This window comes from Brassica napus, chromosome A7 (genome assembly GCF_020379485.1).
Source record: "Brassica napus cultivar Da-Ae chromosome A7, Da-Ae, whole genome shotgun sequence".
In the NCBI taxonomy this organism is placed as follows: domain Eukaryota; kingdom Viridiplantae; phylum Streptophyta; class Magnoliopsida; order Brassicales; family Brassicaceae; genus Brassica; species Brassica napus.
In genome coordinates, this window is record NC_063440.1 from 17,117,430 (window position 1) to 17,144,091 (window position 26,662).

Consider the following 26,662-nt stretch of genomic DNA (forward strand, 5'->3'; position numbering starts at 1 on the left):
TATATATCTCTCGAGCTTCTCTTCTGCTTGTCTCTGACTCTTATTGTAGAAACACATAATATTAATCTCGAGATAAATAAACCTTCTGATCAAGCAAAATCATGTCTACAGCATAAACTCTCCCCCTTTCTTCATGTTGCCTAATTGGAAGGGGAAATATAGCTGACAATGGTTACACATCATCGTTGAGAAAAGTCGGGAACAACGGGACATCATCTTTGAGAAAAGTCGGCAACAACGGGACTGTATGTAATGTTATAAAAATGTCTAGATAATATCATACTATCATTGAGAGTTATTGCAATAGATTGTTCAAATATGAGTAATAGATTAGATATCAAAAGATAAAAGCGGTTTAGTAGATTAGATTTTTGGTGGCAAAAAGAAAATGTTAAGTATAACAAATAAAATCATTGTTTACAATTTTTAAAAATCAAAATTGTAAATCCAAACACAATGACAAAATCAGAGCACAAACAAAATTTTATGCCTGAAGTTTTTAGTACGTGTAAGTAAAGATAGGCAACAATGTCATGGGAGAGACCAAGGTAAGAAGCAATATCAAAACTTCATACATATACTAAAAAGAGCCTTCTCTAGAAGATCTTATGGTTTGGCCTTAATCTTTCCCTTGCCGGGAAACTTCCTTTTGAGCATCTACAACTTCTCTGTAGAAGAAAGAAAATACAGTATCTTGAAAAACGATAGGAAAAAAAAAAACAAAACATAATGAGGGTTTCAAACAAACCTGAACTCATCACTGATCTCTTTGCTTTACTCCTTCGTAAAAAGGCATTGGCTGCCTCAACAAATCTCTGTAGAATCATTGATAACTCAGTGAATTATAATGTTTCAGTGTTCAAAGTCAACTGCTTTTTGTAATAGAAGTGAGATGATTTTTACCTGTAGGAAACAAAGAGCAACACCTTCACGGAAACAACATCTTTTAGACCAATCAGGTTTTAGTTCTCTGCAGACGTTAGCATCATATAAGGCATGTTCAGCTTGCCCTAACCGCAACCAGCAGAGACTTCCGTTTCAGAAGAAGGTATGATCTGTGGGGTCAAATCCATAAAACATTTTTATCTTTAAAACAAAAGCCACTCACCTAAAAAAACACTCACTTCATTCTTCTTGACTGTATCCCCTCTCTCTTCCAGGAGCCTAGTTGAACATCATCACATGTTCCTTTCCTCCTCGCAAGAGCTGTGCTGCTCCAATTTCTCCACCAGCTGAGATACGGAAACAACATGGATCAGAGAACTGAAACGCTAATTTAAAACCCTAAAACGTGGGTGTAAAGCTATTACTTTTTCCGGTGGGAAAAGTGACTTTGGACTATAATTCGAGATCCCACCAAGACCCGAGCAGCCGTCATTTCCTCCAATCCTCTGTCTCTCTCGATGTTGACTCTAAGTTGTCACCAGGAACAAATGTTCTAGTGACATCTCATGTCAGAGAGAGTAAAGACACGTGTGTGTTATACGTTTTCCTACGCCTCTTTTTCTTATTTTTCCGACACACCTAAGGGTCCTGCATGATGAGGCAGAGCTTCGTGTCCGTGAGAGGTATTGGGGCCTCGTACTGGTTCCACTGCTTTGGTTGGCTCAGACTTTAGTGTGGGAAGTAGCCATGACATGAAAAGCCTTTGTGCCTGGAGGAACTATCTCCTCCTAACCTCTTTCATCGGATCATGAATGTGATGAGATTTTCCTCGTGCTGCCGACACGAATCCAATAAACCGTAAATACCAAAACATAACTGGTAGAGAAAGTAAAGTAAGGTAAGGAATGGACATACCTGGTGCACCACCGTGGACTTGTAGGCCAATTTGGCCTACGTTGTAATCTTCAGCATCCGGGGATGAAAAAAATAGTTTAGATCCCAATATGGGTAATCTTTAGTATTTTCAGTGCGTGTCCAGTTGATAAGGAGCAATTTATTACATCTCTTCGTTTTATGAGATAACCCAGAGAGTATGTCTTTAGACAGACAAAACACAACACTCTAGTAAAAAAAGAAACTAAAAAAGACAAAGACACTAAGAAGAATGAATCAAATACATACAAATATCAGAAGTTTCCTAGTAAAAAAAGAAACTAAAAAAGACAAAGACACTAAGAACCATGGACGCATGAGCTTTTATATATATAATCTTGTCTCTTGTTGCAAACGTCAAAAAGAATAGCCGGTGAGGTTTGTGGTGATTCAGTCATATTTGAGCTGCTAAACTGAGCCAAGAGATAGCCTCTAGATACAATCATACAATGCAATTTAAATATATAGAAAATACTCAAATAATTTATGCCATTAGCACTGCAATATATAAAACATAAGACATAACAGAGTTCAGAGCTCTTCTAGCATGCCTAAAGGGATTTGCTGACTAAACAGAATCATAATTTTCATCCAGGATGAAAAGAAAGGAATTATAAATCCAGCATCATACCTGTGACCACCACACATGCAATCTAATTATATGCCAGTCTGAATTCTCAATCCAGCGTCGAAGCATAGGGAAAATGAACATGGTACATTTGGGAGCAAGTAAAGAGCGACAGCCAAGATATGGAGCGGGGGAACCCCTTTAACGTCTCGTGGAAGGAATGATATCCATTGCTTCAGCATCCCAGGAGCAGAAGAATTGGACTGGGCATCGCAAAGCGGTAAGACTACACACCAAGCGAGACTTACAGCGATCTTGAGAATATTTCTCAAAATTTCAGTAAATTTCCATCTGTGGAAACCCGGGAAGTTTAAGATAATATCCAAGATACCTAGAATAGAAGGAAGAAACAATGTAATCGTTATTTCCTAGATAAGTAACAAAATGATGAAACAGAGGAACTCCAAACAGGGAAAGTTTTGTCGCAACATTGAGGGTGACGTACTCTGGAGGAAGCGTAGAAAAGCTGCTGTAATGAAGATACTGGAGAGAGATCTCCATCATCACGCATTGGCCAGCCGAGATAGAAGCAATCTGGAGACCTATATAACAGTGATGTGCAAATGTCACAAAAAAAAATTAATATTTCCCAACCAAGTAAATATTCAATTTACAGACTTTGAGTTTTAACGTACCAAAAATATTCATACAGATCATCATAGTTGGACCAATCTGAGTGAGCGGCCTTGCCAGTGGCATTCTTACTTGCTTTCCAATTCATGGAAAAGAGAACTATGGAGTATAGAAGGTCAAGATTATTAAGATGTCATAAACCTATCATTTAAACATTTACCTTTTCAGCAGAAAGGCCTCATCATCTCCACCGTAAGAAGGCTTGATATTTTCTCCAGTAACGATGCTGACATTTCCAGCCAGAAGACCATGGAGTTCATAAGCCATCTGAGAATAAAAAGCAGGTAAATATTGATGAATTCTTGTGTTTGACTAATCATATCAGCTAAAAAGGATTTAAAAACCCATATACAGTATCTTCTCCTGTTGTATATCTTCAGCACCTTGAGAAAGCCTTCGCATAAATTAAATGAGTGAATTTTCATTAAGAGTATAAACATCATTCAAAAAGTGTCTCATTCAAGCCATTTGTGAAAATAAAATGTTGCCTGGTACCTTAAACTATGTTTACGTCCTAAAAATTTGCACCAGTTCTTGTAGTTCTTAAAGAACTTTGTCTTGACGGCATCAACGGCTCTATCGTCGAGCTGCATCGATACATTAATTAACACAAAACTCCATTGCTTAAAAGTGTTAACAGATAAATATGTATCTTTTTATTGATGGAATATTGGGACAATGCTGTGGTGTTTTACTCATCAGTAGTGTCAGTGGGTCTAGATGAGTGCAGGGAAGTATCGAAGGTACCTTATTCAGAAACTCTGGCCTGGGAGTCAACCTTATATGATTATCAGCAAGTAAACAAACCAGATACTCCCTTTGGTTCCTGACATTGTCTCTCTGTTAAAATCAAAGAAATAATAAGTAGGAAATATAGTTCACAGGTTCAACATAAATTCATTAGGTCGTCTTGCGTTGCCAAGGTAACTAAAATTATTACAGGTGAAGGAGCAAAAAAGACTAAAGAATACAAATCCTACCCTAGCATCAGCGTTGCCAAGGTATCTGAAATTATTACATGTGCAAAGGAGAAAAATTACCTTTTCGTTTTTAGCAGGAGCTTTTGAAGATTTGCCATATACATTTTATTTTCTTGAAGAAAGCTAAGTCTTTTAGTTTCATCTTTCAATGACTGCAGAATAGGAAGAAAAATATTCAACTTATACGCTTCCTAGCAAAAAGCTACATTCATTAAGATGTTGTGTATATACCTCTTAATTATTTCCTTGTCTGGTAAGATATTTCTTTTATTCAGTCTCAAACTCAAAATCGATCTCCTGCATACAAATATAAAGAACAGTTCTCAGTTTTTCTGAAACCCACAAACCAATAGAGTGTTTTGAGATTCTAAACTAACAAAGGTACTACGTGCTGATTAGGCTGGTACCCTATGAAGCGACCTCCAGCTTGATCCTAGCAGCTCTAAGCCAATAAAGGTCCCACCTTTTGCAATGTTTTTGGCCTCCCAGAAATGGATTTTGGTCCGAGCGAAACTTCGGAGGCAGGAGACTTACCGGTGGATTATGTGGTCGTAATTGTAGCTTCGTTAGTGATAGTTTTCGATTTGGGCTTGATTCAGGGTTTAGATGAAGCGGCTTATATCGTAGGAGAATCAACGGGAGATGGAACAAAACCATGAAGAAGAGATTAAATAGCAACTTTGATTGATGAGGAGGGTTTCGCAGTAACGGTGATTGCTAGAGAACGGAGATGGTGAAGAAGAATGAAGAGTCAGATGGACACAGCTGCGTGACATGTCAAAATATAACCTTTTGATTGGATGAATTTTTAATCCGACGTGGCACATCTTAGAAGCCTTCATATATCCCTTTTAATCAGAGCACAAACAAAATTTTATGCCTGAAGTTTTTAGTACGTGTAAGTAAAGATAGGCAACAATGTCATGGGAGAGACCAAGGTAAGAAGCAATATCAAAACTTCATACATATACTAAAAAGAGCCTTCTCTAGAAGATCTTATGGTTTGGCCTTAATCTTTCCCTTGCCGGGAAACTTCCTTTTGAGCATCTACAACTTCTCTGTAGAAGAAAGAAAATACAGTATCTTGAAAAACGATAGGAAAAAAAAAACAAAACATAATGAGGGTTTCAAACAAACCTGAACTCATCACTGATCTCTTTGCTTTACTCCTTCGTAAAAAGGCATTGGCTGCCTCAACAAATCTCTGTAGAATCATTGATAACTCAGTGAATTATAATGTTTCAGTGTTCAAAGTCAACTGCTTTTTGTAATAGAAGTGAGATGATTTTTACCTGTAGGAAACAAAGAGCAACACCTTCACGGAAACAACATCTTTTAGACCAATCAGGTTTTAGTTCTCTGCAGACGTTAGCATCATATAAGGCATGTTCAGCTTGCCCTAACCGCAACCAGCAGAGACTTCCGTTTCAGAAGAAGGTATGATCTGTGGGGTCAAATCCATAAAACATTTTTATCTTTAAAACAAAAGCCACTCACCTAAAAAAACACTCACTTCATTCTTCTTGACTGTATCCCCTCTCTCTTCCAGGAGCCTAGTTGAACATCATCACATGTTCCTTTCCTCCTCGCAAGAGCTGTGCTGCTCCAATTTCTCCACCAGCTGAGATACGGAAACAACATGGATCAGAGAACTGAAACGCTAATTTAAAACCCTAAAACGTGGGTGTAAAGCTATTACTTTTTCCGGTGGGAAAAGTGACTTTGGACTATAATTCGAGATCCCACCAAGACCCGAGCAGCCGTCATTTCCTCCAATCCTCTGTCTCTCTCGATGTTGACTCTAAGTTGTCACCAGGAACAAATGTTCTAGTGACATCTCATGTCAGAGAGAGTAAAGACACGTGTGTGTTATACGTTTTCCTACGCCTCTTTTTCTTATTTTTCCGACACACCTAAGGGTCCTGCATGATGAGGCAGAGCTTCGTGTCCATGAGAGGTATTGGGGCCTCGTACTGGTTCCACTGCTTTGGTTGGCTCAGACTTTAGTGTGGGAAGTAGCCATGACATGAAAAGCCTTTGTGCCTGGAGGAACTATCTCCTCCTAACCTCTTTCATCGGATCATGAATGTGATGAGATTTTCCTCGTGCTGCCGACACGAATCCAATAAACCATAAATACCAAAACATAACTGGTAGAGAAAGTAAAGTAAGGTAAGGAATGGACATACCTGGTGCACCACCGTGGACTTGTAGGCCAATTTGGCCTACGTTGTAATCTTCAGCATCCGGGGATGAAAAAAATAGTTTAGATCCCAATATGGGTAATCTTTAGTATTTTCAGTGCGTGTCCAGTTGATAAGGAGCAATTTATTACATCTCTTCGTTTTATGAGATAACCCAGAGAGTATGTCTTTAGACAGACAAAACACAACACTCTAGTAAAAAAAGAAACTAAAAAAGACAAAGACACTAAGAAGAATGAATCAAATACATACAAATATCAGAAGTTTCCTAGTAAAAAAAGAAACTAAAAAAGACAAAGACACTAAGAACCATGGACGCATGAGCTTTTATATATATAATCTTGTCTCTTGTTGCAAACGTCAAAAAGAATAGCCGGTGAGGTTTGTGGTGATTCAGTCATATTTGAGCTGCTAAACTGAGCCAAGAGATAGCCTCTAGATACAATCATACAATGCAATTTAAATATATAGAAAATACTCAAATAATTTATGCCATTAGCACTGCAATATATAAAACATAAGACATAACAGAGTTCAGAGCTCTTCTAGCATGCCTAAAGGGATTTGCTGACTAAACAGAATCATAATTTTCATCCAGGATGAAAAGAAAGGAATTATAAATCCAGCATCATACCTGTGACCACCACACATGCAATCTAATTATATGCCAGTCTGAATTCTCAATCCAGCGTCGAAGCATAGGGAAAATGAACATGGTACATTTGGGAGCAAGTAAAGAGCGACAGCCAAGATATGGAGCGGGGGAACCCCTTTAACGTCTCGTGGAAGGAATGATATCCATTGCTTCAGCATCCCAGGAGCAGAAGAATTGGACTGGGCATCGCAAAGCGGTAAGACTACACACCAAGCGAGACTTACAGCGATCTTGAGAATATTTCTCAAAATTTCAGTAAATTTCCATCTGTGGAAACCCGGGAAGTTTAAGATAATATCCAAGATACCTAGAATAGAAGGAAGAAACAATGTAATCGTTATTTCCTAGATAAGTAACAAAATGATGAAACAGAGGAACTCCAAACAGGGAAAGTTTTGTCGCAACATTGAGGGTGACGTACTCTGGAGGAAGCGTAGAAAAGCTGCTGTAATGAAGATACTGGAGAGAGATCTCCATCATCACGCATTGGCCAGCCGAGATAGAAGCAATCTGGAGACCTATATAACAGTGATGTGCAAATGTCACAAAAAAAAATTAATATTTCCCAACCAAGTAAATATTCAATTTACAGACTTTGAGTTTTAACGTACCAAAAATATTCATACAGATCATCATAGTTGGACCAATCTGAGTGAGCGGCCTTGCCAGTGGCATTCTTACTTGCTTTCCAATTCATGGAAAAGAGAACTATGGAGTATAGAAGGTCAAGATTATTAAGATGTCATAAACCTATCATTTAAACATTTACCTTTTCAGCAGAAAGGCCTCATCATCTCCACCGTAAGAAGGCTTGATATTTTCTCCAGTAACGATGCTGACATTTCCAGCCAGAAGACCATGGAGTTCATAAGCCATCTGAGAATAAAAAGCAGGTAAATATTGATGAATTCTTGTGTTTGACTAATCATATCAGCTAAAAAGGATTTAAAAACCCATATACAGTATCTTCTCCTGTTGTATATCTTCAGCACCTTGAGAAAGCCTTCGCATAAATTAAATGAGTGAATTTTTATTAAGAGTATAAACATCATTCAAAAAAGTGTCTCATTCAAGCCATTTGTGAAAATAAAATGTTGCCTGGTACCTTAAACTATGTTTACGTCCTAAAAATTTGCACCAGTTCTTGTAGTTCTTAAAGAACTTTGTCTTGACGGCATCAACGGCTCTATCGTCGAGCTGCATCGATACATTAATTAACACAAAACTCCATTGCTTAAAAGTGTTAACAGATAAATATGTATCTTTTTATTGATGGAATATTGGGACAATGCTGTGGTGTTTTACTCATCAGTAGTGTCAGTGGGTCTAGATGAGTGCAGGGAAGTATCGAAGGTACCTTATTCAGAAACTCTGGCCTGGGAGTCAACCTTATATGATTATCAGCAAGTAAACAAACCAGATACTCCCTTTGGTTCCTGACATTGTCTCTCTGTTAAAATCAAAGAAATAATAAGTAGGAAATATAGTTCACAGGTTCAACATAAATTCATTAGGTCGTCTTGCGTTGCCAAGGTAACTAAAATTATTACAGGTGAAGGAGCAAAAAAGACTAAAGAATACAAATCCTACCCTAGCATCAGCGTTGCCAAGGTATCTGAAATTATTACATGTGCAAAGGAGAAAAATTACCTTTTCGTTTTTAGCAGGAGCTTTTGAAGATTTGCCATATACATTTTATTTTCTTGAAGAAAGCTAAGTCTTTTAGTTTCATCTTTCAATGACTGCAGAATAGGAAGAAAAATATTCAACTTATACGCTTCCTAGCAAAAAGCTACATTCATTAAGATGTTGTGTATATACCTCTTAATTATTTCCTTGTCTGGTAAGATATTTCTTTTATTCAGTCTCAAACTCAAAATCGATCTCCTGCATACAAATATAAAGAACAGTTCTCAGTTTTTCTGAAACCCACAAACCAATAGAGTGTTTTGAGATTCTAAACTAACAAAGGTACTACGTGCTGATTAGGCTGGTACCCTATGAAGCGACCTCCAGCTTGATCCTAGCAGCTCTAAGCCAATAAAGGTCCCACCTTTTGCAATGTTTTTGGCCTCCCAGAAATGGATTTTGGTCCGAGCGAAACTTCGGAGGCAGGAGACTTACCGGTGGATTATGTGGTCGTAATTGTAGCTTCGTTAGTGATAGTTTTCGATTTGGGCTTGATTCAGGGTTTAGATGAAGCGGCTTATATCGTAGGAGAATCAACGGGAGATGGAACAAAACCATGAAGAAGAGATTAAATAGCAACTTTGATTGATGAGGAGGGTTTCGCAGTAACGGTGATTGCTAGAGAACGGAGATGGTGAAGAAGAATGAAGAGTCAGATGGACACAGCTGCGTGACATGTCAAAATATAACCTTTTGATTGGATGAATTTTTAATCCGACGTGGCACATCTTAGAAGCCTTCATATATCCCTTTTAATCAGAGCACAAACAAAATTTTATGCCTGAAGTTTTTAGTACGTGTAAGTAAAGATAGGCAACAATGTCATGGGAGAGACCAAGGTAAGAAGCAATATCAAAACTTCATACATATACTAAAAAGAGCCTTCTCTAGAAGATCTTATGGTTTGGCCTTAATCTTTCCCTTGCCGGGAAACTTCCTTTTGAGCATCTACAACTTCTCTGTAGAAGAAAGAAAATACAGTATCTTGAAAAACGATAGGAAAAAAAAAACAAAACATAATGAGGGTTTCAAACAAACCTGAACTCATCACTGATCTCTTTGCTTTACTCCTTCGTAAAAAGGCATTGGCTGCCTCAACAAATCTCTGTAGAATCATTGATAACTCAGTGAATTATAATGTTTCAGTGTTCAAAGTCAACTGCTTTTTGTAATAGAAGTGAGATGATTTTTACCTGTAGGAAACAAAGAGCAACACCTTCACGGAAACAACATCTTTTAGACCAATCAGGTTTTAGTTCTCTGCAGACGTTAGCATCATATAAGGCATGTTCAGCTTGCCCTAACCGCAACCAGCAGAGACTTCCGTTTCAGAAGAAGGTATGATCTGTGGGGTCAAATCCATAAAACATTTTTATCTTTAAAACAAAAGCCACTCACCTAAAAAAACACTCACTTCATTCTTCTTGACTGTATCCCCTCTCTCTTCCAGGAGCCTAGTTGAACATCATCACATGTTCCTTTCCTCCTCGCAAGAGCTGTGCTGCTCCAATTTCTCCACCAGCTGAGATACGGAAACAACATGGATCAGAGAACTGAAACGCTAATTTAAAACCCTAAAACGTGGGTGTAAAGCTATTACTTTTTCCGGTGGGAAAAGTGACTTTGGACTATAATTCGAGATCCCACCAAGACCCGAGCAGCCGTCATTTCCTCCAATCCTCTGTCTCTCTCGATGTTGACTCTAAGTTGTCACCAGGAACAAATGTTCTAGTGACATCTCATGTCAGAGAGAGTAAAGACACGTGTGTGTTATACGTTTTCCTACGCCTCTTTTTCTTATTTTTCCGACACACCTAAGGGTCCTGCATGATGAGGCAGAGCTTCGTGTCCATGAGAGGTATTGGGGCCTCGTACTGGTTCCACTGCTTTGGTTGGCTCAGACTTTAGTGTGGGAAGTAGCCATGACATGAAAAGCCTTTGTGCCTGGAGGAACTATCTCCTCCTAACCTCTTTCATCGGATCATGAATGTGATGAGATTTTCCTCGTGCTGCCGACACGAATCCAATAAACCATAAATACCAAAACATAACTGGTAGAGAAAGTAAAGTAAGGTAAGGAATGGACATACCTGGTGCACCACCGTGGACTTGTAGGCCAATTTGGCCTACGTTGTAATCTTCAGCATCCGGGGATGAAAAAAATAGTTTAGATCCCAATATGGGTAATCTTTAGTATTTTCAGTGCGTGTCCAGTTGATAAGGAGCAATTTATTACATCTCTTCGTTTTATGAGATAACCCAGAGAGTATGTCTTTAGACAGACAAAACACAACACTCTAGTAAAAAAAGAAACTAAAAAAGACAAAGACACTAAGAAGAATGAATCAAATACATACAAATATCAGAAGTTTCCTAGTAAAAAAAGAAACTAAAAAAGACAAAGACACTAAGAACCATGGACGCATGAGCTTTTATATATATAATCTTGTCTCTTGTTGCAAACGTCAAAAAGAATAGCCGGTGAGGTTTGTGGTGATTCAGTCATATTTGAGCTGCTAAACTGAGCCAAGAGATAGCCTCTAGATACAATCATACAATGCAATTTAAATATATAGAAAATACTCAAATAATTTATGCCATTAGCACTGCAATATATAAAACATAAGACATAACAGAGTTCAGAGCTCTTCTAGCATGCCTAAAGGGATTTGCTGACTAAACAGAATCATAATTTTCATCCAGGATGAAAAGAAAGGAATTATAAATCCAGCATCATACCTGTGACCACCACACATGCAATCTAATTATATGCCAGTCTGAATTCTCAATCCAGCGTCGAAGCATAGGGAAAATGAACATGGTACATTTGGGAGCAAGTAAAGAGCGACAGCCAAGATATGGAGCGGGGGAACCCCTTTAACGTCTCGTGGAAGGAATGATATCCATTGCTTCAGCATCCCAGGAGCAGAAGAATTGGACTGGGCATCGCAAAGCGGTAAGACTACACACCAAGCGAGACTTACAGCGATCTTGAGAATATTTCTCAAAATTTCAGTAAATTTCCATCTGTGGAAACCCGGGAAGTTTAAGATAATATCCAAGATACCTAGAATAGAAGGAAGAAACAATGTAATCGTTATTTCCTAGATAAGTAACAAAATGATGAAACAGAGGAACTCCAAACAGGGAAAGTTTTGTCGCAACATTGAGGGTGACGTACTCTGGAGGAAGCGTAGAAAAGCTGCTGTAATGAAGATACTGGAGAGAGATCTCCATCATCACGCATTGGCCAGCCGAGATAGAAGCAATCTGGAGACCTATATAACAGTGATGTGCAAATGTCACAAAAAAAAATTAATATTTCCCAACCAAGTAAATATTCAATTTACAGACTTTGAGTTTTAACGTACCAAAAATATTCATACAGATCATCATAGTTGGACCAATCTGAGTGAGCGGCCTTGCCAGTGGCATTCTTACTTGCTTTCCAATTCATGGAAAAGAGAACTATGGAGTATAGAAGGTCAAGATTATTAAGATGTCATAAACCTATCATTTAAACATTTACCTTTTCAGCAGAAAGGCCTCATCATCTCCACCGTAAGAAGGCTTGATATTTTCTCCAGTAACGATGCTGACATTTCCAGCCAGAAGACCATGGAGTTCATAAGCCATCTGAGAATAAAAAGCAGGTAAATATTGATGAATTCTTGTGTTTGACTAATCATATCAGCTAAAAAGGATTTAAAAACCCATATACAGTATCTTCTCCTGTTGTATATCTTCAGCACCTTGAGAAAGCCTTCGCATAAATTAAATGAGTGAATTTTTATTAAGAGTATAAACATCATTCAAAAAAGTGTCTCATTCAAGCCATTTGTGAAAATAAAATGTTGCCTGGTACCTTAAACTATGTTTACGTCCTAAAAATTTGCACCAGTTCTTGTAGTTCTTAAAGAACTTTGTCTTGACGGCATCAACGGCTCTATCGTCGAGCTGCATCGATACATTAATTAACACAAAACTCCATTGCTTAAAAGTGTTAACAGATAAATATGTATCTTTTTATTGATGGAATATTGGGACAATGCTGTGGTGTTTTACTCATCAGTAGTGTCAGTGGGTCTAGATGAGTGCAGGGAAGTATCGAAGGTACCTTATTCAGAAACTCTGGCCTGGGAGTCAACCTTATATGATTATCAGCAAGTAAACAAACCAGATACTCCCTTTGGTTCCTGACATTGTCTCTCTGTTAAAATCAAAGAAATAATAAGTAGGAAATATAGTTCACAGGTTCAACATAAATTCATTAGGTCGTCTTGCGTTGCCAAGGTAACTAAAATTATTACAGGTGAAGGAGCAAAAAAGACTAAAGAATACAAATCCTACCCTAGCATCAGCGTTGCCAAGGTATCTGAAATTATTACATGTGCAAAGGAGAAAAATTACCTTTTCGTTTTTAGCAGGAGCTTTTGAAGATTTGCCATATACATTTTATTTTCTTGAAGAAAGCTAAGTCTTTTAGTTTCATCTTTCAATGACTGCAGAATAGGAAGAAAAATATTCAACTTATACGCTTCCTAGCAAAAAGCTACATTCATTAAGATGTTGTGTATATACCTCTTAATTATTTCCTTGTCTGGTAAGATATTTCTTTTATTCAGTCTCAAACTCAAAATCGATCTCCTGCATACAAATATAAAGAACAGTTCTCAGTTTTTCTGAAACCCACAAACCAATAGAGTGTTTTGAGATTCTAAACTAACAAAGGTACTACGTGCTGATTAGGCTGGTACCCTATGAAGCGACCTCCAGCTTGATCCTAGCAGCTCTAAGCCAATAAAGGTCCCACCTTTTGCAATGTTTTTGGCCTCCCAGAAATGGATTTTGGTCCGAGCGAAACTTCGGAGGCAGGAGACTTACCGGTGGATTATGTGGTCGTAATTGTAGCTTCGTTAGTGATAGTTTTCGATTTGGGCTTGATTCAGGGTTTAGATGAAGCGGCTTATATCGTAGGAGAATCAACGGGAGATGGAACAAAACCATGAAGAAGAGATTAAATAGCAACTTTGATTGATGAGGAGGGTTTCGCAGTAACGGTGATTGCTAGAGAACGGAGATGGTGAAGAAGAATGAAGAGTCAGATGGACACAGCTGCGTGACATGTCAAAATATAACCTTTTGATTGGATGAATTTTTAATCCGACGTGGCACATCTTAGAAGCCTTCATATATCCCTTTTAATCAGAGCACAAACAAAATTTTATGCCTGAAGTTTTTAGTACGTGTAAGTAAAGATAGGCAACAATGTCATGGGAGAGACCAAGGTAAGAAGCAATATCAAAACTTCATACATATACTAAAAAGAGCCTTCTCTAGAAGATCTTATGGTTTGGCCTTAATCTTTCCCTTGCCGGGAAACTTCCTTTTGAGCATCTACAACTTCTCTGTAGAAGAAAGAAAATACAGTATCTTGAAAAACGATAGGAAAAAAAAAAACAAAACATAATGAGGGTTTCAAACAAACCTGAACTCATCACTGATCTCTTTGCTTTACTCCTTCGTAAAAAGGCATTGGCTGCCTCAACAAATCTCTGTAGAATCATTGATAACTCAGTGAATTATAATGTTTCAGTGTTCAAAGTCAACTGCTTTTTGTAATAGAAGTGAGATGATTTTTACCTGTAGGAAACAAAGAGCAACACCTTCACGGAAACAACATCTTTTAGACCAATCAGGTTTTAGTTCTCTGCAGACGTTAGCATCATATAAGGCATGTTCAGCTTGCCCTAACCGCAACCAGCAGAGACTTCCGTTTCAGAAGAAGGTATGATCTGTGGGGTCAAATCCATAAAACATTTTTATCTTTAAAACAAAAGCCACTCACCTAAAAAAACACTCACTTCATTCTTCTTGACTGTATCCCCTCTCTCTTCCAGGAGCCTAGTTGAACATCATCACATGTTCCTTTCCTCCTCGCAAGAGCTGTGCTGCTCCAATTTCTCCACCAGCTGAGATACGGAAACAACATGGATCAGAGAACTGAAACGCTAATTTAAAACCCTAAAACGTGGGTGTAAAGCTATTACTTTTTCCGGTGGGAAAAGTGACTTTGGACTATAATTCGAGATCCCACCAAGACCCGAGCAGCCGTCATTTCCTCCAATCCTCTGTCTCTCTCGATGTTGACTCTAAGTTGTCACCAGGAACAAATGTTCTAGTGACATCTCATGTCAGAGAGAGTAAAGACACGTGTGTGTTATACGTTTTCCTACGCCTCTTTTTCTTATTTTTCCGACACACCTAAGGGTCCTGCATGATGAGGCAGAGCTTCGTGTCCGTGAGAGGTATTGGGGCCTCGTACTGGTTCCACTGCTTTGGTTGGCTCAGACTTTAGTGTGGGAAGTAGCCATGACATGAAAAGCCTTTGTGCCTGGAGGAACTATCTCCTCCTAACCTCTTTCATCGGATCATGAATGTGATGAGATTTTCCTCGTGCTGCCGACACGAATCCAATAAACCGTAAATACCAAAACATAACTGGTAGAGAAAGTAAAGTAAGGTAAGGAATGGACATACCTGGTGCACCACCGTGGACTTGTAGGCCAATTTGGCCTACGTTGTAATCTTCAGCATCCGGGGATGAAAAAAATAGTTTAGATCCCAATATGGGTAATCTTTAGTATTTTCAGTGCGTGTCCAGTTGATAAGGAGCAATTTATTACATCTCTTCGTTTTATGAGATAACCCAGAGAGTATGTCTTTAGACAGACAAAACACAACACTCTAGTAAAAAAAGAAACTAAAAAAGACAAAGACACTAAGAAGAATGAATCAAATACATACAAATATCAGAAGTTTCCTAGTAAAAAAAGAAACTAAAAAAGACAAAGACACTAAGAACCATGGACGCATGAGCTTTTATATATATAATCTTGTCTCTTGTTGCAAACGTCAAAAAGAATAGCCGGTGAGGTTTGTGGTGATTCAGTCATATTTGAGCTGCTAAACTGAGCCAAGAGATAGCCTCTAGATACAATCATACAATGCAATTTAAATATATAGAAAATACTCAAATAATTTATGCCATTAGCACTGCAATATATAAAACATAAGACATAACAGAGTTCAGAGCTCTTCTAGCATGCCTAAAGGGATTTGCTGACTAAACAGAATCATAATTTTCATCCAGGATGAAAAGAAAGGAATTATAAATCCAGCATCATACCTGTGACCACCACACATGCAATCTAATTATATGCCAGTCTGAATTCTCAATCCAGCGTCGAAGCATAGGGAAAATGAACATGGTACATTTGGGAGCAAGTAAAGAGCGACAGCCAAGATATGGAGCGGGGGAACCCCTTTAACGTCTCGTGGAAGGAATGATATCCATTGCTTCAGCATCCCAGGAGCAGAAGAATTGGACTGGGCATCGCAAAGCGGTAAGACTACACACCAAGCGAGACTTACAGCGATCTTGAGAATATTTCTCAAAATTTCAGTAAATTTCCATCTGTGGAAACCCGGGAAGTTTAAGATAATATCCAAGATACCTAGAATAGAAGGAAGAAACAATGTAATCGTTATTTCCTAGATAAGTAACAAAATGATGAAACAGAGGAACTCCAAACAGGGAAAGTTTTGTCGCAACATTGAGGGTGACGTACTCTGGAGGAAGCGTAGAAAAGCTGCTGTAATGAAGATACTGGAGAGAGATCTCCATCATCACGCATTGGCCAGCCGAGATAGAAGCAATCTGGAGACCTATATAACAGTGATGTGCAAATGTCACAAAAAAAAATTAATATTTCCCAACCAAGTAAATATTCAATTTACAGACTTTGAGTTTTAACGTACCAAAAATATTCATACAGATCATCATAGTTGGACCAATCTGAGTGAGCGGCCTTGCCAGTGGCATTCTTACTTGCTTTCCAATTCATGGAAAAGAGAACTATGGAGTATAGAAGGTCAAGATTATTAAGATGTCATAAACCTATCATTTAAACATTTACCTTTTCAGCAGAAAGGCCTCATCATCTCCACCGTAAGAAGGCTTGATATTTTCTCCAGTAACGATGCTGACATTTCCAGCCAGAAGACCATGGAGTTCATAAGCCATCTGAGAATAAAAAGCAGGTAAATATTGATGAATTCTTGTGTTTGACTAATCATATCAGCTAAAAAGGATTTAAAAACCCATATACAGTATCTTCTCCTGTTGTATATCTTCAGCACCTTGAGAAAGCCTTCGCATAAATTAAATGAGTGAATTTTTATTAAGAGTATAAACATCATTCAAAAAAGTGTCTCATTCAAGCCATTTGTGAAAATAAAATGTTGCCTGGTACCTTAAACTATGTTTACGTCCTAAAAATTTGCACCAGTTCTTGTAGTTCTTAAAGAACTTTGTCTTGACGGCATCAACGGCTCTATCGTCGAGCTGCATCGATACATTAATTAACACAAAACTCCATTGCTTAAAAGTGTTAACAGATAAATATGTATCTTTTTATTGATGGAATATTGGGACAATGCTGTGGTGTTTTACTCATCAGTAGTGTCAGTGGGTCTAGATGAGTGCAGGGAAGTATCGAAGGTACCTTATTCAGAAACTCTGGCCTGGGAGTCAACCTTATATGATTATCAGCAAGTAAACAAACCAGATACTCCCTTTGGTTCCTGACATTGTCTCTCTGTTAAAATCAAAGAAATAATAAGTAGGAAATATAGTTCACAGGTTCAACATAAATTCATTAGGTCGTCTTGCGTTGCCAAGGTAACTAAAATTATTACAGGTGAAGGAGCAAAAAAGACTAAAGAATACAAATCCTACCCTAGCATCAGCGTTGCCAAGGTATCTGAAATTATTACATGTGCAAAGGAGAAAAATTACCTTTTCGTTTTTAGCAGGAGCTTTTGAAGATTTGCCATATACATTTTATTTTCTTGAAGAAAGCTAAGTCTTTTAGTTTCATCTTTCAATGACTGCAGAATAGGAAGAAAAATATTCAACTTATACGCTTCCTAGCAAAAAGCTACATTCATTAAGATGTTGTGTATATACCTCTTAATTATTTCCTTGTCTGGTAAGATATTTCTTTTATTCAGTCTCAAACTCAAAATCGATCTCCTGCATACAAATATAAAGAACAGTTCTCAGTTTTTCTGAAACCCACAAACCAATAGAGTGTTTTGAGATTCTAAACTAACAAAGGTACTACGTGCTGATTAGGCTGGTACCCTATGAAGCGACCTCCAGCTTGATCCTAGCAGCTCTAAGCCAATAAAGGTCCCACCTTTTGCAATGTTTTTGGCCTCCCAGAAATGGATTTTGGTCCGAGCGAAACTTCGGAGGCAGGAGACTTACCGGTGGATTATGTGGTCGTAATTGTAGCTTCGTTAGTGATAGTTTTCGATTTGGGCTTGATTCAGGGTTTAGATGAAGCGGCTTATATCGTAGGAGAATCAACGGGAGATGGAACAAAACCATGAAGAAGAGATTAAATAGCAACTTTGATTGATGAGGAGGGTTTCGCAGTAACGGTGATTGCTAGAGAACGGAGATGGTGAAGAAGAATGAAGAGTCAGATGGACACAGCTGCGTGACATGTCAAAATATAACCTTTTGATTGGATGAATTTTTAATCCGACGTGGCACATCTTAGAAGCCTTCATATATCCCTTTTAATATAGTATAGATATCATAAACAAACAAAGCCAAACCGGCAACAAACATAACATTGTTTATCTAAGGGCCTTCCCTTAGAAATTATTATAAGTTTGAAAACCAACCAAAAGAATGAAAGTATACGAGTCTGATTCATTAGAGAATCATATCGGAGAATAGTCTTCTCACTCAAAGCATTATTTGAAATAAAAGAAACAGAACCAAATAGTTTGAGAACTGTGAAACAGCTCTCACTGTCCATCATGGCAGTTAAGCATGGCTTTAACCTTTGTAATAGTGGAGCTAATCAAGGTATCGACTGAGGTGGTCCATTTATCCATTTGGAGTTCTTCATAGATAGTCGGACCAGTGACAAGGATCTGGAAAGCCACCGTCAGGAGCGTCTTACAATTGTCACAGCCACCGTCTAGCTCAGCGGTTGCGGAGGGACGGCCGTCACGGGAGATGACGAAACCGGATGGGAGGATTGGAATGTCAGAAGGATTGACATTACCTGAAACGGCAGCGTGTGCAGTGCTTAGGTCCACTGGAGCGTAGACCACCATACCTCCTAATGCATCTATGAAGCTGTCTTGTATTATCATCAAGTCACCACCCTCCGCTGCACTTGAAGGCTAGTTAACATATACATATAAACCAACATCAATTAAGGTCAAAAGAATCAAAGTTAATGCAAAGACCAAAAACGTGAGAGAATAAAGAGAACGGGTGTGTGCTTGTGTTATGATGATATACACAAGTAGAAACAGAGAGAGTGTGAGTGAGTACAAAACAGAGACTGAACAGAAACAGTCTATTTTTTTGTAACTGAACAGAAACAGTCTTGAGAGAACAAGAGTTGTGACTGAGAGTGAAGGCCAAGCTAAATAATAGCACAAATACATCAAACTGTAATGTAAATACTTCCATGAAAATATAGACGTGGACACGATGAAAAGATATAATACTTATTATGGACTATGGAGGATGATCTACTTGCGATTGATGACAACTTTTTTTTTTCTGAAACAACGATTGATAGACAACTAAAATGAGAACATATTAACTTGACTCTATCTATTGATTTATTTTTGAATGACTATCCATTGCTTTTTTACATTTTAATATAACATCTCTATTGAAAACGTTAATTTGAAAGTGGGCATATCCTGTAAAGACAATAAGAAAGTATGAGTAATATACCTGGAGAATATTCACACAGTTCTTATTGTTTGCTCCAGTGACAAAGCGAGCGACCTCAGTAACCGGACTCGCATGGCAGAGAACGTCCCACTTTTTTACATAAAATTTTTGATTTCGTGTTAATTTGCAGCAATGTGAAAATCAGTAAATTTGTATTAATTGTGTTTAGAAAAGATGATTAGAGATGGACTTGTGCAATTAAGCTTGATATATTTTTACCTGGTGGCGAACCTCGAGATTTTTAAGGAAGTTGTAGACTTGGAGAGGAGCAAGAGGGAGACATAAAGATGAACAAGCGCAGACAATGAGACCGACCGGTTGGCCGGCTTCTTTGTTTACACGCACCGAAATATTAACTCCGCTGCTGTTGGTTGCAGACTGTTGCGAAAAATCAGATTTTTCAGGCATATTTAGTATCCATGCAAAATTCTTCAACATTCTTTCTCCTAAATCCATGAGTCTCCTTCTTCCATTTATGGTTTTCACAACTATATAGAAAACAGAGATAAAATAAAGAGATCTCCAACAATTCCCTTCTTTTAAAGGAGGGACACGCTTAAAATAAAAAGATAAATGAGTGGTTCTTTAACGGTGACATTTTATACATTTTCTTTAAATTTTTAATATATTATATTTTAGTCCTCAATAATATAATAATTAAATATAATCATTAAATTTTCAAAAATCAATAAAACATATTATTTGGTAGATATTAAAATAAATTATTTTGAAAATATATAATAATATGTAGTCAAATATATCTATAAATAGTATAAAAATGTTAATAATGATTTTAATTGAAATAGTTGTAAGAAACTGTAACAATAAGTACTAAAATATGATATAAAAAATTATCATGCAATTGTGAGACATATAATTGTAGAGACAAAAATGAAAAAATGAATAGTGTTTAAATTGTTGAATAGTATTCATTTATATTTGAAGGTGTATTATTCACCTTTTTAAAAAGATAAAAAAAACTTTTAGTATACAAAATCTTTAAAAAGTAAAAGGATAAATAGCTGTTGAAGATGCCGTAAAATATTAATTAGACACTCAATAAAAAAGTTAGTGTTTAAGTGGAGGCTTAGACTTCGTGTACACCATTTTTTGAAAAAAAAATCATTTTAAAATGATCTAAACAGGCGTCTGGATGTTGTCTATAACAATTTTTAGAATACTAAAATATATATAAGATTTTTCACCTACTAAAACTAGCACTTGTCAACATCGTTGTTGCATATTAAAGTTTTTTTCTTTTCAAGCTCTAATGGCTATCACAAATATTAATTTGGCCAGATTGATATTATATAGCATGGGATTCTGATATATAATATAAGTACCTCCGGGGTCGTCAGTCGTCGGGAAGTCAGAGACAGAGTAGAGAGATAGCCTCTCACACATTCTCTCAAGAGTAGCGGTCCAACGGCGAGCTCCGTAGCCAAAGCCGCCGCATAAGAGGTCTCTGTAAATCCGATGTGCCCGCACTTTATCATTTACTTCCACGTGCTCCATCCACGTCACCTGCTCATTTTGTTTCACATAGTTTTAGTTTCTATATGGGCCAAAACATAATTGCAATGTTTTACATGTTTTCACTATTCTTGTTTTCCATAAAAATAGTGGGGGTATGTTGTAAAATAATTGATCAAATCACATTCTATTTTTAATTTCTGACTATGCATGTAACCGAAAAAATCGCTTTTAGGTTATATATGAACAACACATTCTAATTTTTGTAAATAAATAAGTAAATATATTTTCTTTCTAATTTTACTAGACTCTATTAATCAAACTTGAAGTGATGTGATAGACTCAGATCTAATACTACTTTCGTTTTTAAAAGATAATTTTTTTTAATATTTTCACGTATTAAATCACTATAATAAATATACAGTTTTCTATAATATAATTATCAATTTTCAATAATTTTTAATTAATATTAATTTAATAAATTTAAATAATTTTCTTAAATTTACAATTTTTAAGAAAATATAAGAAAATTATCTTCGTGAAACAAATATTTCTTCTAAAACATTTAAAGGAGGGAGTTTTTTTCTTAATGTAAAAACCTCGCTTGATGCTACCTTAAAACTATTTATAATAAGTAAATCCATAAATGATATAAAAATTCTATTAGAGAAACATAGGAGAAGAAAGGAAACCTTAGAGTGACCATTGGGCATGGCTTGGATGAGAAAACCGGAAGGACGTTTGTAGCAAGCCGGAGTCCCAAACTCAAACTCAAAGGCTACTTGATGGTAAGAAACGTCAGCAATCACCCAGAGACCTTCCTCCAGTTGTTGGCAACATCTTAGAATCATAAACTCTCTTGGTGGCAGCAATGGCGACAGTATGTGCAGTTGCTCATACATCTATTTAATGTATCAGCCCATTTATTGTGTGTTCACCGAGTACTTATTATATGCATATATTAAGAGTTGAACATAAAATTATAAAATGTTATAAGATTCATACCAATTTCGAGGATTCCAGCACGCGAATTGTTTTAGCTTTGCTCACAATTGTTGAGAAAAGACTCGCCCATTTCTCCTGCAATAATTTATATTTTAAAGCTGAAATTAAATTCATGAAATAAGTTTCCGTGATTTTCTTATAATCATGGCATATACGATTTTACAAGTTTTGTGTCTAGCATTTTAGAGGTTCAAGGTAAAAATTTACTATAAAACGTTTATTAAAATATAATTAATATACCAACAAAAATATATCCAAAACTTTTATATACATAAAATTTAAAGAAGAGAAAAAACTATAATAGTAAAAAAATAACATAAAATAATATATATAGGCATCTGTAAACATCTTCATCAGTTATCTATTTTAATTTAAATATATATAACAATGTATATATGTAAAGTTATAAATGATAAAGTAATATAAAAATGTAAATAATACAATATTAATCAAAAAAATAAGATATAGATATGGACAAAAAAAAAAGAAATAGCAAAAAATTCGTCAAAACATAATGAAGTTTCGATGATAAATCAATTCAAAATATTAATACCATGAAATAAATATGATGTTAAACAAATTAATCTAAAAATATAGATAGTTATTATTAATGAGTTGATTACTATAAATATAGAAGTAAAATATACTTACTTAACTATTTGATTAAAGTAAAAAATAAATGTTGAGACCCATAAAATTTGTCACGTGAGAAAGAATTTGGGGAAACAGCCTTTTCTTAAATCATCAAGAATGGTTTTGAATAGTTAAATATAGAACAAATAAAAATATAATTTTAACCAAAAAATAAGAATATCATTTTTGGTTAAGTTTAGATATTACGTACCGTATCTAAGAGCATGTTCACCAAGTTTTTGGCATCCAATGGAATCACCGCGATTTCCTTGGAAGACTCAATACGAGTCTTAAAATAGCTATTTTTAGTAAACTTTTTCTCATAGTTCTCTTGATCAATTACGAGCCTACTATCGATTGACGACTTAATCCACATTGGTTCTTCAGTTTGAATCAGAGTTATAACCTCCGTCACAGCAGCTACCATCGCTTCAGTCATCATCACTTTCTCCATATTAGATAGTGGCGGGGAACATTGCAGTTGTCGCGGCTGAGGCGGTTGGGCGAAGCTGATGTGTTCACGAAGGTATAGTTCTCTTAACAAGCTTGGCGGCTCCACGAGATGGTTGGAAGAGGTTCCATATGTGACATGTGGGTTGTTGGAAGTCGATGCGTGCAATGATGGACCATGGAGATAGGCTAAAGCATTGACAATAGGTTTTGGATGGCCTTCGGTCTTGTATACCAAAATTGAGAGTTTGTCACGCTGATATTCATATTTTGATCAACAAAACATTAGTAATGTAGATACACTTTAAATTAAAACAAAACATGACAGTTTGTAAATCCAGATTAGCAAAAAAACAAATCAGATTATCTTTTAACCAATCAATTAAGTTGTGAATAATAAGATGGGTATCTAGAGCTTGCAACATATCTGCATCTGAAGAACAAACTCAAAACCGACCCAAAAATCAGGTTTCAATACCCGACTCAAGTTCGATCCGATTTTTAATAATGTCCAAATGTGATCTTTTCAAAATTCAAAAATAGATACCAAAAAGAATCAACCCAAATTTAAACGGGTATCAGAATGCCCATGAAAAAATCTATACTAAAAATGACATGTTTAAAAAAGGAGACATTTAAAAAAAAATATAATACTTTTTTATGGAAAAGGTTGTTCAATTGAAACTTATATATTTAATCAAAAATTAATTTTACCGTAAATAATAACATATAGATATCATATGTAAAGAAAAAAAAAGAATTAAGTCATATATAATTTGTATTATGTAGAATTATGGGATCGAAATATTTGAATTCCGAATAACAAAAGTGAATTTTTTTTGAAAAAATTACAATAAGATTATTGTAAATAGAATATATATCTAAAGTATATCTTGTTTGTATCATTTTACCATTGAAGTTTTCATATCATTTTAAATAATTTTACTTTATTTGATGTTTAAAATAACCTGTCTGCATCATTTTTCCATAAACGCTTTTATACTATTTTGAAAGTATTTATAATATTTTACTATATTGAATATATTAAATGAACGATATTACTATATTTAATATAAAATGAACAGTAAGTCAAACAAACTCTAACCATTTATATTGGTTTTGAACCGCCTTTGCCAATATATATTGCATGTAAAACATAGAAAACTGAAAACTGAAAAAAATATTAATCTAAAAGAAAATCATACTATTTGATGTAATTTACATATTTATAGTACGACTAAAATCAATATTGTGCTACAATAAAATTTATTTTTCGATTCATAAAAATATATGCATAAGGACACATATGCTTTTTAAATTGGACATTGATTTTATATAAAACATGTAAAACAAAGAAAATCATTTAGTAATTTAAAAAATTGTATATATGCGTAACTTATAAAAGTAAATGGATAAATAAATTATATAGATTATTTTTAAGCGTAAAATATGATATTATACTGATTTAAATGAGAATAACCACATGGATGATTTGAAGTTTGTAGTTTAAGTTTGAACAATTTAAATCATTTATTTCTAGATTTGATCAATTAAACGAATGGTGAACAGAAAAACCCTGCAAAATCCTTGTTAGTTTTATTTATTTATCTAATATGTAAATATTTCTTGAAAAAGTTATAATAAAATCATTGTAATATATATATATATATATATATATATATATATATATATATATATATATCTAAAGTATATAACTTTTAATTAAATCTTGTTTGTATCATTTTACCAATGAAGTTTTCATATCATTTTAAATAATTTTACTTTATTTGATGTTTGAAATAACCTGGTTGCATCATTTTCCATAAACGCTTTTACATCTAATTTTAAAGTGTTTATAATATTTTTACTATATTTAATTTATTAAATGAACGGTATTACTATATTTAATGTAAAATGAACCGTAAGTCAAACAAACTTTAATCATTTATATTGGTTTTCAATTGTTTTTGCCAATATATATTGCATGTAAAACATGGAAAACTGAAAAAACTATTAGTCTAAAAGCAAATCATACTATTTGATGTAATTTACATATTTATAGTACGACTAACATTAATATTGTGTTAGATTTTCATAAATAATTTAATCGCTAAACATTAGTGAAAATTACAATAAAAATTATTTTTCCATTCAGAAAAATATACACATAAAGACATATATGCTTTTTAAATTGGATGTTGATTCTATATAAAACATGTAAAACAAAGAAAATCATTTAGTATTTTTTATTTGATGCTTATGCAGTTTTATCAAAAAAATTGTATATATGTTTAACTTATAAAATTAAATGGATAAATAAATCATATAGATTATTTTTAAGCGTAAAATTATGATATTATACGGATTTAAATGAGAAAAACCACATGGATGATTTAAAACATTTATTGCTAGTTTTGATAAATTAAATGAATGGTGAACAGAAAAACGCTGCAAAATCCTTATTAGTTTTTTTTATCTAATATGTAAATATTTCATGTAAAACAAGTAAAACTATAGATTGAAAATCTGAAACGTTCAACTAACAAAATCATTTTAATTAAAAGACTTGCATGTTTTGTATCTTTCACAGATTTATATTGCTATCCATAAGTATATTAAATTTTAACATTTACCAATATTTTCTAGTGTTAGAATTGAGATATTCATTTAACAATGGAACAATTGATGAAAATCACAATATTAATTAAAAGGGAAACTGAAAAATATGACACACCTCTTCTCTGAGATATGCGTTATTTGCACTGAGGTTTTGGAAATAGAGCTTGCGATCTACTTGCTCAGGATGAGGGCCACCACATGGAGGGCAAGTCACAGTGTTCAATGCCTCTTGCATTGCTTCGTTCTCACGTCGTATTTTCATATTCTCTGTTCTAAGTGATGCATTGTCTGCTTTTTCATTTTGAACCTATAATTTATTTTTTTATTTAAAATAAAAATAATATTAATAACCACAATTTAAGTCATATCAATTTTTTTTTGTTTTTAATATGCACATGCTGTTTTAACTAAAAAATCTAATTATGCACCTAATATTTTGATTTCGACGAATAAATAATGACTGATAAATTACTCTCAGAGTTTTAGTTAAAGTAAACCAGTTCATGTCATGTATGCAACTATAATATGTAGAAATAAACATTAATTACGAAAGATTTTACTTTGGCTTGGGTTCTTTTGTTTTGAAACCAAAATTTGATTTGTTTTTGTTTAAGTTTCAGTTCTTCGCCCAATTTAAGTTGCTGCAAATCGTCTGGATGAGGACACTCCTTGAAATACCTTAAATCAATTGACAAAACATTAATTATTAATTAAGAAGATTTTCATTTAAAAACTAACTGTGATCTAAATTAAGATCTTACGCTTCAAGCTTTTGAATTTGATGATTAGAGTGGCGATGGTAAATCCTCTTATCCCCATCACTGGTGTACAGAGAAGTTTCTTGTTCATCACTTGAGCTGCTATCACGACCAGAAGCCATTTTTAAATCCAAATGAAAGAATAATCAAATATGCATAATCTATAAACCATTTAAAAGCTATTTATATAGAAACCCTGGAAAAGACATATATGGTTTAGAAATTTTCCTTATGTCCTTTTTGTTTTGTCAAAAAACTTAAAAACAAGACCATTTATGAA

At 35.1% G+C, this 26,662-nt stretch overlaps 1 protein-coding gene across 1 annotated transcript; it reads right to left on the reverse strand.

Annotated features, from left to right (window-relative positions):
* Window positions 1-368: 368 nt before the first annotated feature.
* LOC106356733 (homeobox-leucine zipper protein HDG10) lies at window positions 369-26,613 on the reverse strand. The gene is made up of 43 exons (XM_048737023.1): window positions 26,386-26,613; window positions 26,185-26,302; window positions 25,740-25,931; window positions 22,767-23,261; window positions 21,923-21,997; window positions 21,610-21,819; window positions 20,788-20,968; window positions 19,664-19,932; window positions 19,445-19,534; window positions 17,175-18,876; window positions 16,587-17,014; window positions 16,429-16,501; window positions 16,239-16,335; window positions 14,658-16,124; window positions 14,472-14,579; window positions 14,251-14,402; window positions 14,096-14,162; window positions 12,725-14,015; window positions 12,137-12,564; window positions 11,979-12,051; window positions 11,789-11,885; window positions 10,208-11,674; window positions 10,022-10,129; window positions 9,801-9,952; window positions 9,646-9,712; window positions 8,276-9,566; window positions 7,688-8,115; window positions 7,530-7,602; window positions 7,340-7,436; window positions 5,759-7,225; window positions 5,573-5,680; window positions 5,352-5,503; window positions 5,197-5,263; window positions 4,291-5,117; window positions 3,827-4,211; window positions 3,575-3,666; window positions 3,082-3,473; window positions 2,892-2,988; window positions 1,311-2,777; window positions 1,125-1,232; window positions 904-1,055; window positions 749-815; window positions 369-668 (listed from the first exon to the last, which is right to left on the reverse strand). Exons 1-10 carry the CDS (start codon window positions 26,502-26,504, stop codon window positions 18,493-18,495), a joined length of 2,133 nt encoding a protein of 710 aa, XP_048592980.1. The 5' UTR covers window positions 26,505-26,613; the 3' UTR covers window positions 369-668; window positions 749-815; window positions 904-1,055; window positions 1,125-1,232; window positions 1,311-2,777; window positions 2,892-2,988; window positions 3,082-3,473; window positions 3,575-3,666; window positions 3,827-4,211; window positions 4,291-5,117; window positions 5,197-5,263; window positions 5,352-5,503; window positions 5,573-5,680; window positions 5,759-7,225; window positions 7,340-7,436; window positions 7,530-7,602; window positions 7,688-8,115; window positions 8,276-9,566; window positions 9,646-9,712; window positions 9,801-9,952; window positions 10,022-10,129; window positions 10,208-11,674; window positions 11,789-11,885; window positions 11,979-12,051; window positions 12,137-12,564; window positions 12,725-14,015; window positions 14,096-14,162; window positions 14,251-14,402; window positions 14,472-14,579; window positions 14,658-16,124; window positions 16,239-16,335; window positions 16,429-16,501; window positions 16,587-17,014; window positions 17,175-18,492.
* Window positions 26,614-26,662: the final 49 nt, after the last annotated feature.

What these genes read in the sequence shown, in the direction of transcription:
- LOC106356733 (XM_048737023.1), bottom strand. Translation starts at nt 26,504, where the DNA reads ATGGCTTCTGGTCGTGATAGCAGCTCAAGTGATGAACAAGAAACTTCT. An exon ending in ACAAAAGAACCCAAGCCAAA is followed by an intron (nt 25,932 to 26,184) that starts GTAAAATCTTTC and finishes AATAAATTATAG; the next exon opens with GTTCAAAATGAAAAAGCAGA. An exon ending in GACGACTGACGACCCCGGAG is followed by an intron (nt 19,933 to 20,787) that starts GTACTTATATTA and finishes TTTTCTATATAG; the next exon opens with TTGTGAAAACCATAAATGGA.